Source organism: Elephas maximus, chromosome 5 (assembly GCF_024166365.1).
Source record: "Elephas maximus indicus isolate mEleMax1 chromosome 5, mEleMax1 primary haplotype, whole genome shotgun sequence".
Taxonomy (NCBI): Eukaryota; Metazoa; Chordata; class Mammalia; order Proboscidea; family Elephantidae; genus Elephas; species Elephas maximus.
Window position 1 is genome coordinate 27886767 of NC_064823.1, and position 18958 is coordinate 27905724.

General features: G+C 39.1%; 1 protein-coding gene across 1 annotated transcript in view; it reads left to right on the plus strand.

Moving 5' to 3' along the window:
• The window catches only part of LOC126077503 (rho GTPase-activating protein 20-like), a 474291-nt gene that overhangs the window by 115814 nt on the left and 339519 nt on the right, over positions 1 to 18958 (plus strand). Inside the window, exon 6 of the mRNA XM_049887046.1 lies at positions 9571 to 9655. Coding sequence (XP_049743003.1) covers positions 9571 to 9655 — 85 coding nt within the window. The remainder of the gene's footprint in view (positions 1 to 9570; positions 9656 to 18958) is intronic.

Consider the following 18958-nt stretch of genomic DNA (forward strand, 5'->3'; position numbering starts at 1 on the left):
CCTTTACCTTGGCTCCCATTTAAGGCCTGCCATGGATAAAATATGTAAGATTAAGTACTAATTTTGTAAACTGCTATATTTAATACAAATGACAATAATAACAGGTAGGATTTATCAAGGGCTTATTATGTGTCAGGTATTATGGTAAAGACTTTATATACCTAAGCTTGTCTCACCCTTACAACCCCCCTGGGAGATGAGATTGTTTTCCTTATTTTTCAGAATACCTTTATACTCAGAGGTCTAGTGGCCTCCCCCAGGGCACCATGTTAGTAATTACTGGAATGCACTTTTGAAACAGAACTATTTGAAAGCACAGGCTTTTACCCTGTGGTTCTGTGGCCACCGTTCTTCCTTTCTTTTGGATTTCATAGCACATTCATAAGCATGTAGTTTGTCTCTCACCATTGAAATCAACCTTTCCTTTGGCTTAAGTAAAAGACTAATTCCCATCTGTTTTGTATCTAGTAAGAAATAGAACAGAATGCTTAATAAACTAAAAAATTAATGACAAGTCCCCCCCCGCCACCCCTCTGCTGCCATCGAAGTCAGCTACCAAAAAACAAACAAACAAAAACAGAGGCAATGATAAAGATATAAATGTCTTAGAATGCATTCTGAATGAGAGAAGTTGCCTACAGATATAACTGTGGATTGGTGTTCTCTTTAGAAGTAAAAAGAAAGGAAAAGACTCTGTGTCCAGCCCTTGGCTTGAAGAGAAGTCCACACCCAAGGGCTTGTACAGATTCCACATGGTTACAACCATAATCTCAGGACTTAGACTGCCTGAGTTCAAATCCCGGCACTGCTGTTTTGGCAAGTTACTTAACCTCTCTGTGAGTTTCTTCATCTAAAACCGCAGTAATAGAGACTATCTGATGTAGTTGTTTCAGGATTAAGTGGCATAATATTCATAAAATGTTTAGTGCTTGGCATATGATAAGTGCTCAATAAATGTTAGAGTAGAGTTGAAACTGTGTTCTGGGTTCTTAGATGGCTCCTTGGTTTGGTTTCCACTGTGGAGTAGATAATTTTGAAACTTTATCAAACCAAGGAGAGAATTATAGAAATGGCTTCTTTGTAGGTCAATATATTTGGAAGTTGCGACATAGTGTCTTGGGTATCTTTACACATTTAAGACCCATTGCTGTCGAGTCGATTCTGACTCATAGCGACCCTATAGGAAAGAGTAGAACTGCCCCATAGAGTTTCCAAAGAGCACCTTGTAGATTCCAACTGCCAACCTTTTGGTTAGTAGCCGTAGCTCTTAACCACTACGCCACCAGTGTTTCCTCTTTACACATAGATGCCTGTGCTCAAAAATACAAAATCTGTGAAAGCAAGCAGATATGTGCTTGGCCTTCCAAATGGCCATGCATTTTAGCTTTATAATACCTTCAGAGTTGCTATCCAGAAAAATGATTTTATATGATAATTGAATGTTTTCTAAAAAATCTTCAAAGATACAGGAATAGGGTAAGAACTATTGACATAAAATGTACAAAGAAGCCACCTTATATTACAAGGTGCTTTTCCATTATACTTATATTCAGTTGCTCTAAGCTGTGAATCTAGATTATCCTTCAGGTGTACCTCCTGCACAATTCTTTTCATTTTATAAATCCCATTGAAGAGTTTTAGCTCTAACCTGTCCTTGACTCAGTGGAGTCATAGGGATGTTTCCACATGAGGTGTCTTTGATCTTATTTTAGCTTGAGTGTCCCCACAAGTAGTTCTAACTAGTCATGAGTCCCAGAGCGATGTGCCCAGGTCCCCTAGGCATTCTTCAGAGGGCTGTAACTATTTAAATCTCAGGCCCACCTGACCGTTAAATTTGCAAATTAAGTCAGGGGACATAGTGGTTTTATGTCAGAGTTATAAGGGGGATTAAGCAGAAATTGTCAGAAAGCAATTTCATTGCTGACAAAGTCAGTCATCTTCTGACTCTCCAGAGTTAAACGGAAGTGTGTTCATCACATATATATAAGACCTCTTGGCTTCTGGTCTGAATTTTATTTTTTTTTTTAATTTGGTTCAGTCTTTAGACTATAGTTTCTCAATTTTAGCCAGAATCTAAGGAAAGATCATATGAACAACGCCTCAAGAGAGGAAATTTGAAATAACTTATGCTTTAAGGGCTACAAAAACTAAAGTTGAGAGCACATTTTAAGTCAATTATGTCTTCCTCTCTTAAAAAAGTATTTTATGAATATTTTTATGAATCATAAATCATGTACTTTTTATCTTTGTTCAACCTCTCAAATACTTCTTGAAGTAAGCAAGTCATCAATAATGAAAGAATGAATGTTTCCCTAAGAAAGTAATAATTTTGGTGACATAAACGGTAAAGCCCTTGACAGCTAGCCAAAAGGTTGCCAGTTTGAATCCACCCAGAGGCCCCTCAGGAGACCGTTCTGTCTGACTGCATCCAAAAGATCACAGCCTTGAAAGCCCTATGGAACAGTCCTGCTCTGCACACATTTAGTAGCCATGAGTTAGAAATGAGTCGTGGCAACTAACAACAACAACAATTTTAAAATTAGAAGTTCACAGAAGCTGGCTGAATGGACATGGGGAATACAGGGTGGAGAGGATTGTACTATCCATTAGGGGGAGAGCAACTAGGAGTACATATCAAGGTGTATATAAATTTTTATATGAGAGACTGACTTGATTTGTAAACTTTCACTTAAAACACTAAAAAAAGAAAAGAAAATTAGAAGTTTTGGTTCCAAGTCAATAGTCAGCACTGAGAACAATAAACCAGTCAGTCTGTGGTTACTTGCTTCCTTCAATGAAGTATTTTCAGGGCCTTCCTCAGCCAGGCTTCCATCAGCACTTAGGAAAGCCCCATCTGACCATTGACTGTGCTGTGCACCAAGGATAATAGAGATGAACTGATATCTTACCATGAGCATAGCTCTGCCTTCGCATTTAAGAAACAAACGAACAGAGTTTCTGTTGGGTTATCTTCCTAGGTATAGAAAGACCTTCAAAATTAAAGATAAAATACCACTGAACACCATGTGGATGACAGACTGTGATGACACCAATGCCAAGAGGTCCCTTGTTTTGGGCTGGCCCACCGTGAACTTCACAGCCACCTTTAGGTAAGAAGCACAGCTTGGCCCTGTATTTGTGTGGGTTAGCTATGTGCTGAGGCGTTTTTCTTAGTAAATTGTGAGATCCTCATTTTCATAGTGTTTGTCTTTATGTTAGTTGAGTTGTTACGTTTTTCTTGGCTTTTATCTTGAGTTATAGAGTTGTTATACCTTTTTTTGGTTACCTTATTATTTACCCCTATTTTTCTAGGTAGAAACCTAACTTGTATTGTTCTATATCGCCTTGTATCACTCTCCATCTGGCAGTTCAATGCCTCCTGTATTTAGTCCTTCTTTTTGATTATTGTGATCTTTTACCTATTGACTTCCTTGATTCCCTGTTATGTGTATTTTTTTTTTTTAGTTAATCTTAATTTGTTTGTTTTTGTGATTTCCCTATTTGAGTTGATATCAGGACGTTCTGTTTTGTGACATTGTGTTGTGCTGATATCTGATATTATTGGTTCTCTGACCAAAGAATATCCTTTAGTATTTCTTGTAGCTTTGGTTTGGTTTTTGCAAATTCTCTAAACTTGTGTTTATCTGTAAATATCTTAATTTCGCCTTCATATTTCAGAGAGAGTTTTGCTGGATATATGATCCTTGGCTGGCAGTTTTTCTCCTTCAGTGTTCTGTATGTGTCGTCCCATTCCCTTCTTGCCTGCATGGTTTCTGCTGAGTAGTCTGAACTTATTCTTATTGATTCTCCTTTGAAGGAAACCTTTCTTTTCTCCCTGGCTGCTTTTAAAATTTTCTGTTTATCCTTGGTTTTTTCGAGTTTGATGATAATATGTCTTGGTGTTTTTCTTTTTGGATCAATCTTAAATGGGGTTCGATGAGCATCTTGGATAGATATCCTTTCATCTTTCATGATGTCAGGGAAGTTTTGTGTCAGGAGTTCTTCAACTATTTTCTCTGTGTTTTCTGTCCCCCCTCTCTGTTCTGGGACTCCAATCACCCGCAGGTTATCCTTCTTGATAGAGTCCCACATGATTCTTAGGGTTTCTTCATTTTTTTTAATTCTTTTATCTGATTTTTTTTCAGCTATGTTGATGTTAATTCCCTGGTCCTCCAGATGTCCCAGTCTGCATTCTAATTGCTCGAGTCTGCTCCTCTGACTTCCTATTGCGTTGTCTAATTCTTTTGGATTTCTACATGCTGTCTCTCTATGGATTCTTGCAACTTATTAATTTTTCCACTATGTTCTTGAATAATCTTTTTGAGTTCTTCAACAGTTTTATCAGTGTGTTCCTTGGCTTTTTCTGCAGTTTGCTTTATTTCATTTGTGATGTCTTGAAGCATTCTGTAAATTAGTTTTTTATATTCTGTATCTGATAATTCCAGGATTGTATCTTCATTTGGGAAAGATTTTGATTCTTTTGTTTGGGGGCTTGGAGAAGCTGTCATGGTCTGCTTCTTTAAGTGGTTTGATATGGATTGTTGTCTCCGAGCCATCACTGGGAAAGTAGTTTTTCCAGAAAACCTGCTAAAAAATAAATGCAGTCAGATGGCTATCAGAGTTCTCCCTCTGGCTCAGGCTATTCAGATGTTAATGAAGCTGCCTGGGGAGGGTGGGGGAGGGAACAGAGAGATAGGAGAGTAGCACCTCAGAATATAGCCAGAGTTGCTTGTCTTCCTTGGAATGACTATTATATCTGAGATTCCCGCGGGGCGCGTCGCCTATGTGTGCTGGCTGTGTGGAGATTGCCCCCGGGGGGTCTGGCCCGCTGGAGTCACAGTCAGATCCTCCGCTTCCAGCCCCTCGCCCAGCGTTAAGGTTCCCCTACTGGAACGGTGCACTCTCGACTCCAAAATCAGTTGCAGCCTCCCGGGGACTTCTCGTCCCTCCAGCTGCGTTGCCGTGCCGCCCTCACAAACCGGTTCGGCCCCCTCCCGGGGTTAGTTCAGGTGGGTGGAGCAGCTCCCCGTACTTGTGCCGTGACCGAGTGTCCCGGCTGGGATGCTGTTCTCCCTGCTCCAATACCAGTCGCTGCCTCCCGGGGACTTCTCCTACCGGCTGTGTCCCACGCCGCCCGCGCGACCCGGCTAAGCCCCATCCTGGGGTTTGTTCAGGGGGGTGGAGCAGCTCTCCGTATTTATGCCATACCTGCGTCCAGTCCAAATCCTGGTGGGATGGTTCCCTGGCTGGGACGCTGCTCTCCCCGTTCCAAGACCAGTCACTGCCTCCTGGGGACTTCTCCTACCGGCTGTGTCCCTCGCCGCCCCCGGAACCGGCTGGTCCCCCTCCCGGGGTTAGTTCAGGGGGGTGGAGCAGCTCTCTGTGCTAGTGCCGTACCTGACTGGTACGCTGGCTCCAGGCTCTGAAAACAATAGCTGCTTCCCTGTATTAGTTCGTTCTCCATCTCTAAATCTGTGTTTGTTGTTCAGGGTTCGTAGATTGTTATGTATCTGATCGATTCACTTGTTTTCCCGTGTCTTTGTTGTAAGAGGGATCCGAGGTAGCGTCTGCCTAGTCCGCCATCTTGGCTCTGCCCTCACTTTTTTTCATGGGTTAGGTATGTGAAGGGCATAGTCAGCTTTTCTAGAATGGAGAGAAAAATATAATTACATTTTTTCCTCTATTTTTTAAAAAGAAAACATTTTAATCTGAGTGTGTTTTAAAACAATGACTCACCGTTTACCTCCCATCAAGACACTTACATGCCTTCTATTTTCCCAGAGTTTTTTACTCAAATATGTGCAAATTGATAGTAAACAATGGGAACTATCAGAGCTACTCCCTTTGGTTTTGACCAAGTGGTTATAAAAAAGCTCTAAGAGCTACTTTGAGGAGTGAGTATTCAGGGTTCTGTTCAGATGACTGCATCCTAAGTCGGTTCTGGCATAAGTCAAATACCTCATTTTTTTTTTTTTTTAAGTTTTCATGAGCATTGCCTTTTACTATCAGTATCTTTATAAATCTGGCAGTGTTTTGAAAAAAAAAAGAAAAAACCGACCGCCGTTGAGTCAATTCTGACTCATAGAACAGTAAATCATAAAATGGAACATCTGCAAGTGAACATCTGAGAATGATAACATCAGCAAATTACGCCCTACAGCATATCAATAACAATAACATGTACAAAAAAATGGACGGTTAAGTGAAGTTGGTCGTTACCTGAATACATTGTGAGTTGGGGACTACCTGTACTGGAATAGACCTTTCTTAAGAAAGTATCATTAAGTAGTCCAATTAAATTTGAAAATTTGCTTTTATGCTCCCAAATTAATTCCTTAAAGAAATAGTCATTAATCATACAAATAAAATCGATCATATTATCAATTACTCGGTTGCTTAAATCACTGTGATTACCTGATTGAGTGTCCAAGAAGGTGACAATGAAAAATAAAGGTATGATCCACAAAGTGCAGATTAATTTTCTAAGATACATTTCTAGGCTTAGAATTGGAAATACCAACAGTCCGGCGTTCACAGTGACCAGGCAACACTTACATCTATCTACTCTTCTGAACAACGGCACCCCAAGCCCCGCACTTGTTTTACAGAGTGTGAGTGTTTATCAAGTGCACTCAACACTCTTCTTTCTGACTTTTCCTCACCTCACTCCTTCACAGTCACACACATCATCTTTAAGTCAACTAAAATGTTTCCGAATTGTTCATCTATTAAACTGTAAAATGCAGCTGTTGACATAACAATTTTCAGAGCTTATTAGGAAGAAACGTGTTCCTATTATCCTCTGCACGTCTTCTCTTCCATAATAGATTTCTGTAAAGACTATCAGTTGCTGTTATCCAACACCTCCTTCATGTTACAGATGAACGGAAGCAGTTTAAATTGGGAATTCATGAAGTCTTTGATGAGGGAACGGAATAAATTTACACAGGCTGATACAGTGTTATTGGTTCTAAAGCTATGTGAATATGTATAAGGCATTTAAAACAGTGCCTGACCCTGGTGCTTGCTGTTATTACTCTTCTACAAATGGGTGTGAGTAATTAGAGGCTGTGTACATGTACGTATGCAGGTTAGGAGGCCAAGTGGAAGACCCCTTGTCCTGATGAAGTAGATCCTGAAATGGTGACTTGGGGAGAGGGAAGAGCTATTGCTGGTGGGAATGTAGAAGGGTGCAGCTGCTGTGGAAAAATGTGGTAGCTCTTCGAGAAGTTAAACAAAGAATTACCATGTTGTTGTTAGGTGCTGTCAAGTTGATTTCAACTCATAGAGTTTTCTAGGCTGTAATCTTTACGGGAGTAGATTGCTATGTCTTTTTCCCATGGGGCCGCTGGGTGGGTTTGAACCACCAACCTTTCATTTAGAAGCAGAACGCTTAGTCATTGCCCAACCACTCCTGGGTATATACTCAGAAGAATTGAAAACATATTAAAAAAAAAATGCACACAAATATGCATAGCAGCACTGTTCAGAATACCCAAAATTTGGAAACAACCCTGATCTCCATCAACTGATAAATGGATAAACAAATGTGAAATATCCATACACCAGATATTAGTAGGCCATAAAAAAGAATGAAGTACTGATCCATGCCACAACATGGATGAACCTTAAAAGATGATGCTAAGTGAAAAGAGCCAGACAGAAAGGACCATATATTTTGATTCCATTTATGTGAAATATCCAAAATAGAGACAGAAATCAGATTCATGATTGCCAGGGCCTAGGTAAAGGGGGGAATGGGAAGTGACTGGTTAATTGGTTGGGGGTTTTGTTTTGAGGCGAGGAAAATATTCTGAAACTAGATAGTGGTGATGTCTGTATAACATCGTGAAGGTACTAAATGCCATTTATGGTAAATGTTATGTGTCTTTTACCACACATAAAATCTGATAAATGAGAAATCTACGTACAAATGAAGTTTAAAACACTTTAAGTCTGAATATTTGATGCTGTAGTAACTTTAGCAGGGAAAATATCAATCATTAGTAATTTAGCAGTCAGTGAATTGATATTGATAAGAGGATCCTTCTAATTAAGGATAAGTTTTCTAGGAAATAATTTAACATTTTACAATCCTGCTACCTGTATAAATAAATTAAATATTGAGGTTTTTTTTTTTTTCTTTAAAGAGATATTCTTGTTTCTAGGCCAAGGTAGTTCCATCCAAATGCCAAATATCTTAAGTATGGTTTCATCTGAATAGTTCCGTACTTTATATTTGAGCAAGGCTCTAGGGGGCAGTGGTTAAGAGCTATAGCGTGCTATGGTTTTTAACCAAAATGTCGGCAGTTCAAATCCATCAGCGTCTTCTTGGAAACCCTGTGGAGCAGTTGTACTCTGTTCTGTAGGGTCGTTATGAGTCGGAATCAACTCGATGGCAATGGGTTTGATTTTTTGGTTTTATATTTGAATAGCACTTTACGTTGTCTTTATCAGTCAGAATTCACTCAAGGACAACAGGTAGGTAGGTATTAAGTTGTAAGAACGCCCTGAGGTATAATTAACTTCCTTTCCAATGGTGACAAGTGACGGTCACGGCTGTTAAATGTCCAGATAACTTGCGTCTATGGTTGCAATCCAGTGTTTAGATTTCAAACCAACTTCTGTCCCACTGTCAGATCTACTTCCTATCGCCATAACGTTGCCAGTAAAAGAGCAGGGTCACTCAAGGGTCCAGGTGTGTGAAGGACACCACTTACATGGGCATCCACGACAGTAGCAAGTGGCTGCTGATATTTTATCAGGAATGGCAGTCATTACAATGTTAGTATAAGTGTTGCATACAGTTTAATTTTTTTTTCCTTTTTTATTCATGCAGTTCTTCAGAACAAAAGGAACAATGGCACTCTTCCCTTCGAAGGTATTTGTGATAAAAGATATAATCTGTGATAAATGATATGGAAAAATACAGGTCTCTGGAAGGAAGTGTCCCCAATTATTTCTCCCTCCTTAGCAGAAATTGTTGTACTGTCCTCAAGTAATTTATTTAGATTTACATTGGCTACTACTATAAATAATGTGCTCTTATTTACATGCATGTTTCACTTATCTTGAGGCACTGGGACTACTATAAATAATGTGCTCTTATTCACATACATGTTTCACTTATTTTGGAGGCAGTTCTGGTTACCAGTCTCCTGTTTCCCTTCTCTCCAACTTAGACGTTGGTGTTAACTTTACTCCCAAAACATATATTAAATCTCCATGAATACAGGTTACTGTAGTAAAAAATTCACAAACCAACTGTTGCTGCCTACCCTTGAACCTAGGAAGGTGCTGGGCCCCCCAGTGCAGACAGGAAAGCTTTTAGGACCTAATCTGCTGCTCAAATCTCACATGACAGGGACCCCTTTATTTTCTAGGCCACGTCTTATTTTCCTGAAATAGTTTTGTATGTTTTCTTCTAATCCATCCTTTGATCTTGCTGAGTCTACCCACCTGCTTTTAAAATGGCATACAGTATATTGAAAATATTAGCAACATAGGTTGATTTTCAAATAAGCTATTGGCTAAATTAATACTCTTTTGGCTTTTAATGAATTCGTCTAGGTACATCAATCTAGCCAAAGAGAAAGACCACCCGAAGAGCATTCCCCTGAAAATCTTTACTGAGGACATCGAGAACTGTGCCTGTGTAAGTGTCTTTAAGCCCCTAAATTAAATTCCTTGTCTCTGACTTAGGCAGAAGGAGAAAGAGAGAAGGCATGGAGACAGTACCATGTGGAAAAGCATATGTCTTTGTAAAAGGCAAACAAGTGCTAGGCAATATGAAGCAAGAGGAATCCAGGTCCCTTCCACTGTTTAGCTTTGAAAGAATTTTGCATGTTAAACGTCTTTCATGTTTCTCTGAATTTGTCTAATAGCAACCAGAGTGACTTGTGTTAACGAAGGAAGTGATTTCCACAAGCAGGTATTTCCTATCAGATTTGAGCACTGTCTTTCCAATTGTTACATACATACAGATTGGTTTTGGTTGTTTCTGCAGGTTTTTTTTTTTTATTTTTAACATTTTATTTGGAAATGGCCCTTAATTCTTAAATATTTATATATTTCCTAAGAGTAAGAATACTCTGTCACTTTACTGCCATACAGGTTCACTCTTGTCAGGTGAGACATAGATGTAGCGTGTGCATGATTCTCTAGAGCCATTTCCCTTTCTAAGGTCAGATATTGCATTTAGTTATGTCAAATGCAGAATAGTTTTGAAATATTCTTCATTCTGAGGATTGTCAGGGATTGAATTGAACTGGAATGTGCGACTTTCTAAGGGATCAGTATGTTTGTACCTCTTTTGTTTATGCAAATGGAGGAAAAGCATTTAGCCCCAGTTATTGTGTATCATTTGATTTCTGCAATTTCAGTGCAGTAGGCAAGATGCTCACACTGATGAATAAGATGGATACGTCATGTTCTGAATATTTTTATGACATTGTGGCCTGTCATACTTTACAGCACCTGTAGATCCCACAAAACAAAATTTGTAGGTGAGAAAAGGAGGTAGTTCAAAACAGTTATTCCTGTTCAACAGCAAAAGGCATGTGGATGCCCTGACCTATTCCCAAGTGCCTGACGCCACTGCACGAAGGAGAGGAGACTCGAGAGTTCTCCTGTAGTGAAGCAAATGCTGGTCTCTGCCTGCTTTGTTTTCAATTGGTTCTGTTCAGAATTTTCATGGAAAATCACATTGGAATTAAAAAGAAAAACTTAAAAATAATATCTGCAGTGTGCTACATTCATTTTCTACGTTCGTCGGAGATCAAAGTTTTCCTCTGACTTTCATTCTTATGAGAGTTTCCTTAGCATTTTTCTATACTACACAGCTGATGCCAACAAATTTTCTTCATTTTCTTTTATCTGAAAATGTCTTTATTTCCCTTTCACTCATGAAGGTGTTTTCCCCCATACAGAATTTTGTTTGCAAGGCTGTTTTTTTCCTTATAGCTCTTCAAAGCTATCCCACTGTATTTTGGTCTCCATGCTTTCTGATGAGTAGTCCACGATCATACAAATCATTGATCCTCTGTATGTTGCTTATCATTTTTCTTTGGCTGCTTTCAAGATTTTCTCTACATTTTTAGTTTTCAGCCATTGACTATTATGTGCCAAAGCATGGTTTTCTTTTAATTTATTCTGTTTGAGGTTTACTGCACTGCTCCAAACTGTAAATTTATGTCTTCGATCAAGTTTGGAAAAATTTTAGCCATCATTACTTCAAATATTTTTTCTTCCCCATTTTCTCTCTTCTCCCCTTCTGATAAAACTATATTACACCTTTTGATATTGTCCACAGGTCCCTCACACTCTTTTAGTTATTTACTTTTATTCTTTTTTCTTCCTCAGTTGGAATCATTATTATGGATCTATTTTCAAATTCACTGACTCTTTCATTTGTCATCTATATTATGCTCTTTAGCACATCCAATAAATTCTTTCTTTCATGTATTTTTCAGGTAAATTTTTCATTTTAAAATGTTTTCTATTTCTATGCTCAGATTGCGTATATTTTTATTTGATATGAACATATTTTCCTTTGTATCATTGGGAACCTGTGGAAAGAGACGATGGAAAAGCTCAATATCATCAGTCAGAACAAGGCCAGGAGCTGACTGTGCAACAGACCATCCATTGCACATAAGCAAGTTCAAGCTGAAACTGAAGAAAATCGGAGCAAGTCCACGAGAGCCAAAATATGACCTTGAGTATATCCCACCTGAATTTAGAGACCATCTCAAGAATAGATTTGATGCATGGAGCACTAGTGACTGAAGACCAGATGAGTTGTGGAATGACATCAAGGACATCCATCCATGAAGAAAACAAGAGGTCACTGAAAAGACAGGAAAAGGTCAAGATGGATGTCAGAGGAGACCCTGAAAGTTGCTCTTCAGCGTCAAGCAGCTAAAGCAAAAGGAAGATTTGATGAAGTAAAAGAACTGAACAGGAGATTTCAAAGGGCCTCTCGAGAAGACAAAGTAAAGTATTATACTGACATGTGCAAAGAGCTGGAGATGGAAATCCAAAAGGGAAGAACACACTCACGGTTTCTCAAGGTGAAAGAACTGAAGAAAAAATTCAAGCCTCAAATTGAAATAGTGAAGGATTCCATGGGGAAAATATTAAACGATGCCAGAAGCATCAAAAGAAGATGGAAGGAATACATAGGGTCATTCTCCGAAAAAGAATGAGTCAATATTCAACCATTTCAAGAGGTGGCATATGATCAGGAACCGAAGGTACTGAAGGAAGAAGTCCAAGCTGCTCTGAAGGCATTGGCGAAAAACAAGGCTCCAGGAATTGATGGAATATCAACTGAGATGTTTGAACAAACAGATGCAGTGCTGGAGGTGCTCACTCGTCTATGCCAAGAAATATGGAAGACAGCTTCCTGGCCAACTGACTGGAGGAGATCCATATTTATGCCTATTCCCAAGAAAGGTGATCCAACTAAATGTGGAAATTATAGAACAATATCATTAATATCACATGCAAGCAAAATTTAGCTAAAGATCACTTAAAACCGTCTGTAGCAGTGTATCGATAGGGAACTGCCAGAAATTCAGGCCGGTTTCAAAAGAGGACGTGCAACCAGGAATATCATTGCTAATGTCAGATGGATCCTGGCTGAAAGTAGAGAATACCAGAAGGCTGTTTGCCTGTGTTTCATTGACTATGCAAAGGCATTTGACTGTGTGGATCATAACAAACTATGGACAATATTGCAAAGCATGGGAATTCCACAACACTTAATTATGCTCATGAAGAAACTTTACATAAATAATGAGGCAGTGGTTCAGACAGAACAAGGGAATACTGATTGTTTTAAAGTCAGGAAAGGTGTGCATCGGGGTTGTATTCTTTCACCATACCTATTTAATCTGTATGCTGAACAAATAATCCGAGAAGCTGGACTATATGAAGAAGAACGGGGCATCAGGATTGGAGGAAGGCTCATTAACAGCCTGCATTATGGAGATGACACAACCTTTCTTGCTGAAAGTGAGGAGGGCTTGAAGCACTTACTAATGAGTATCAAAGACCACAGCCTTCAGTATGGGTTACACCTCAACATGAAGAAAACAAATCTCCTTCCAGCTGGACCAAAGAACAACATCATGATAAACGGAGAAGAGATTGAAGTTGCCAAGGATTTCATTTCACTTGGATCCACAATCAACAGCCATGGAAGCAGCAGTGAAGAAATCAAAAGATGCATTGCATTGGGCAAATCTGCTGCAAAGGACCACTTCAAAGTGTTGAAGAGCAAAGATGTAACCCTAAAGACTAAGGTGCGCCTGACTCGTGCCATGGTATTTTCAATCACATCATATGCATGTGAAAGCTGGACAATGAATAAGGAAGACTGAAGAAGAGTTGACGCCTTTGAATTGTTGTGTTGGCGAAGAATATTGAATATACCATGGACTGCCAAAAGAACGAACAAATCTGTCTTGGAAGAAGTGCGGCCAGAATGTTCCTTAGAGGCAAGGCTGGCGAGACTGCGTCTTACATACTTTGGACATATTGTCAAGAGGGATCAGTCCCTGGAGAAGGACATCATGCTTGGCAGAGTACAGGGTCAGTGGAAAAGCAAAGGTCAATGAAGTGGATTGACACAGAGGCTGCAACAGTGAGCTCAAGCATAACAGTGATTGTAAGGATGGCGCAGGACCGGGCAGTGTTTCGTTCTGTTGTGCATACGGTTGCAATGAGTTGGAACCGACTCAACGGCACCTAACAACAACATTGAGCATAGTTCTAATAGCTGCTCTTTGTCTCATGATTTGAATATCTGGGTCATTTGAGAGTTTATCTCAGTCCTTCAGACTTGGTCAAATTTTCCTGGTTCTTCATAGGTCAGGTAAGACTTTAGCTCACAGAACAGAATAGCCATATTTGCATTTTTTTGATTAAATCATGCAAAAGGTTTTTTAAAAAATTATTATTTTTTTACAAAGATGTATTTGTTAGAGTGTATCTGATTTATTTACAAAGAGCAGCAGCAGGAAAAAATATACAGGTCCTGTTTTCAACAAGTGTGTTCCTTATGCTAAGAGAAACCATTATCTCACAAATGAAATAAATTAAAAAAAAAAAAACAGCATTTCAAAAGAAATTTTCTACTTTACAAAAGACTTCATGGGAGAATTCCTTTCAATTAGATGGAAGGGTTTTCAGATATTTTAAGAAACAGCAGAACCTTTACTTCTAATGAAATACCAAGCTAAACCCTCATGTGTGAACCCTTCTAGGCACTTTAGCAATGGTTGCTGTTACTGGATGACATTAAGTTGGTTCCCAGTCACAGCGACCCCATGTACAACAGAAAGAAACACTGCCCGGTGCTGGGCCATCCTCACAATCATTATGTTTGAGCCCATTGTTGCAGCCATTGTGTCAGTCTATCTTGTTGGGATCTTCTTTTTCACTGAACTTCTCCTTTACCAAACATGATGTCCTTCTCCAGGGACTGGTCCCTCCTGATAACATGTCCACAGTACATGAGACGAAGTCTCACCATCCTTGCTTCTAAGGATCATTCTGGTTGTACTTCTTCCAAGACACATTTGTTTATTCTTCTGGCAATCCATGGTGTATTCAGTATTCTTCACCAACAGCATAATTCAAAGGCATCAGTTCTTTGGTATTCCTTATTCATTGTCCAACTTTTGCATGCATATGAGGCAACTGAAAATCCCGTAGCTTGGATCAGGCACACATTAGTCTTTAAAGTGGTATCTTTGCTTTTTCACACTTTAAAGAGGTCTTTTGCAACAGATTTGCCCAATGCAATATATCATTTGATTTCTTGAGTGCTGCTTCTATGGGCATTGATTGTGGATCCAAGTAAGGGGGAATCCTCGATAACTTCAGTATTTTCTCCATTTAGAATGATAAACATCATGGTAAACTTTTAGCAATAGGAAGCCCTAATGCCCCTGATTCTGGGTCCCTGAGCTCTACTTCTGGGCTGTGAGGCACTTTTTCAGAATCCTTGGGGCTGCATCAGTGCATTTCTGATGGTTTTGTTTTTGAAAATTGAATTAACAAACAACTTTCAGGGCCATCTGTCATATCAAGAAATTGGCTCATAAGAAAAAAAAAAAAAGGAGAAATGATGAATTATGAAAGGATTTCCTTTAGCTTTGTTTTTAATATCATTTTTGTGTCAATGCCTATGAGTGTCCACTTAGCCTGCTTATCTGTCCTCTTTAAGCCCTGTTTACAGGAAGACATAGCCCTCAGTGTGGATTTATGTGCTAATACTGTAAAACCTATGTGCATATCTTGGTTACATGGCATAATCCTATTTTTAAATAATGTCTCTTAGAATTCAAATAGTTGAACAGATATCATCCTAGAATCCTCAGAGTCCCTTTCAGGTTGTTTTTTGCAAATTGTCCCGTGTTCTTATGGATCAATATCTCGATGTGAGGTGTAGTTGAGAGCTATTACAGGTACCCCGTTCACTGGCAGAGTTGGAACAGAACTTAGATTTCTAAAATTTTCAGGCTTGTTTCAAACCATTGGTTTTATTTTATTTTTTTAATTCTATTGTATTTTCAACGGTATTCAACAATAAAAACGTCAGTAGCCACTGTGCATGACTTAGAAAATGGTGACTGAATAGTCTTTTGAAAACATTTTTTATAGCCAGTTCTTATTCTGATGTTACCATAACTGTGGGTGAAATGCAAATCAATAAAGCCAGAGTGTAAAAACAGAACTCAGGAAGAGAGAGAAAGGGTCCAAATCTCTCCATTTGAAATCGTCCCTTCCATATGGAAATATTGTTGAGGGGCTGAGGACCAGGCCATGTGCCCTCTCTGAATTCTCAATCTTTCCCTTTTTTAAGCCATTATGTTTGTGTGCCACACATCCTTTATTTTAGAAGAAAGAGGTGTTTTACTGAAATGCTTTCTGCTGGCTTCATATTTAAAACAAAAAACCAAAGCCCACTGCGTTTGAGTCAATTCGAACTCATAGTGACCCTATAGGACAGAGTAGATCTGCCCCATAGGGTTCCACGTAACACCTGGCGGATCTGAACTGCGGAGCTTTTTGGTTAGCAGCCATTGCTCTTAACCACTGTGCCCCCGGGGTTTCCTTCATATCTAAAGGAATGAAAAATAAAATTATACTTAAGGATCTATGCTCTACATGTGCTTTACTTTGTCAGTGTCTGAAATCAAGCTTTGCATTTAGAATATGGGTAACAATTTGCAATCATTATTTACAGAGCTGTTTTAAAATTCTTTACTTACAAACGTATTTTTTATTTCATTCTTCAGGCTATAAGTTTAACAGTAACAAATTCAGATACAACCAATGATATTATCGACAAGTCACTACCCATGCTCGGAATAACTGTAAGTTACCTGCAAACAATTTTTAGTTAAGAATAAACTTGGATTTTTGAGAGTTGCGTGTGTGTGTGTATAAAATACAACTCCTTTCATAAGGCAGCTGATTGTTATAGATACCTAAGGCATATTTTGTCCTCCAGAACTTAGAAATTGAAAGCCTCGAAACTCTGATATTACTTTCTACACAGGTGCTGTTCTTATACTCCAATTTTAAATTCCATGTGACCTTGAAGTCATAGAATAATTAAATTGAACTATAGTTTTAGAGTGCTAATAACAGCATGTATTTTTACTGTATATATTGTGTATATAAAAGACCAAAAACCCCTTGCCATCAAGTCAATTCCGACTCACAGCAAGTGTATAGGGAAGAGTAGAACTGTCCCATAGAGTTTCCAAGCAGCAGCTGATGAATTTGAACTGCGGACGTTTTGGTTAGCAGCTGAGCTCTTACCCACTGAGCCACGAGGGCTCCATTATATACGTACACAACAAAATTTTTATAAGATTTTTAGTGAGATAGTTGTAACCTCCGCCTTACCTGTTCTGTTTTACTGTTCTTTCTGAACCTCCTTTCCTGGTTCTTCCCCTCCCGTACCTCATTTATCCTAATTGTCACTCTAGAACTGAAACTCAGTATGATGGATCCTACAGGACGTGTTTTGTAGTAAATTTTGATGTGAAGAACCCACGGCTAGAAGTCATAGCCCCTGACTGCAGGTCCTGAGGATGAGATGACTGATGCCTCTAATGAGTTGCTAACGAGGGAGACAAGTTCTGAACGAGACTATGCATTTAGGAGCATTTGTGTTTCCACTACTCTCGTCCTTGTTTTGCTTTTAGTGACTGCTTCTTTATATTTTGATGGGGCTGACCTAAGTTAATGAAATTTTTTTCATGGAAGAGGTAGGCATGTTTGAGGATGAGGGTGAGGTTGGGGAAAAGGAAAGAGTAATTGTAAGAGTCTCCTGCTCTATGAACACCACACAATTGAGAACTATTATTAAAGAGAGTGACATTCAGGTGGATAGAAACTGTAGAAAGGACTTGGATATCATGGCTCCTTAAATAATGTAGAAATATGAATATGGCTTGCTGTTGTGGCGTGACGTGATTGTAAGACTTGTAATTAAACTCACCCTGACCTACTGATATAATACCAAACCAAAAACCAAACTCATTACCTTCGAGTCAATTCCGACTCATAGAGACTCCATGAGTGATATAATAAAGCCCCTGAAAAGCCAGAATTTGGCTTATGGAATCAATGATTTCTTTACTAGAGAAATTTAATAATACATTTAAAATAAAATTGAATTTATATTCACTCAGTAAATCAGATACCTCTGCACCTACATGATATACATGCCGTGAAAAGGAAAACTTAAATCTTGGAAAGAGTGAGTAGCTTTAGGTGTAGAGTAGATTGATCAGTGATACAGTTCATTTTATTTCACGTTTGTAATTGTCCTTTGCTTGAAGTCATCAGTTTCACCAGACAAGAAAGAATTTCTACTTTACTAAAAAATCAGCGTCACTTGGCCCTGACTCTTCTATGGGATTCCAACATAGTGTTCCCAGCCCCTACCTTAAAAGAAAAGATTTTTGTTAGATGTTATTTCCTATTTGAAATACAATTTTGAGCAAATTTAGCTGAGAGAGTATGCAAGTGTGTGTCTATGTGTGTACGTGCATACACATACATGTGCTTGTGATAGCCTCCATAGCTGGGACCCTGCTTCACACAGGCAAGGCCATGATATCTTACCAGGAGTCAAGGGCAGGCATATGAACTATCACCAACAACTCCATTACGTTTTTCTGGAGGACTGTAAAATAATTCAGCAGAGTGTGTATGATTGAGATGTGGTTGCTTCAAGGGTGCTTTCTAGTATTGCTGGGCAGTAACTGCTGGGATAATAGTTCTCTGCATCTGGCCTGATCTGCAGCTTCGCATCCTTTATCCTTCTTGCTCCAGAATGGAGCTTGTCCAAACCAAAGCCAGTGGACTGACTTCACTCTGCCCATCTCCTCAAGGTCTTTGGGTATTTGTCTGCCTGCTCAAGGCAGCTGAGCTTGAGATGTTTTTCAAGTTTTCCTTTGCTCAGACATAGTCACGGCAGGCTGTGTGTCTCTCTGAGCAGCACACTTGTCTGGGCAGAGACAAATGAAGACAAAGCCTAAAGTTCTCCAAGGAGTCCAGAGACAGCAGGACCGTCAAGAAGAGATTAGACTTTTCTTTCTTAGTGAAGGAACCTAAAAATGATTTCATATCCATGGGCCACAGATAAAGTGAAAGACTGATTGTATTGTTGTTCCATAGATCCCCGGCCTATCTGAAGGGACAAAGCAAGAATCTGGAGTAGTCTACTGGGTGCTGGGAGAGGGACGGGTTGCTGAAATCACAACTGCTAACTCAAAAACTGTGGCCGACTGCATGGACTTACAGTATTTACACTGGTCCCAATTCTTTTTCTTTTTGAAAACGTAGAAATGTTAAAGAAATGTGCCCTCTTTCAAGTACCTACTGTGAAAGAATTGTTGTGACTTTTTTTTTTTTTTTGGTCTCCAAG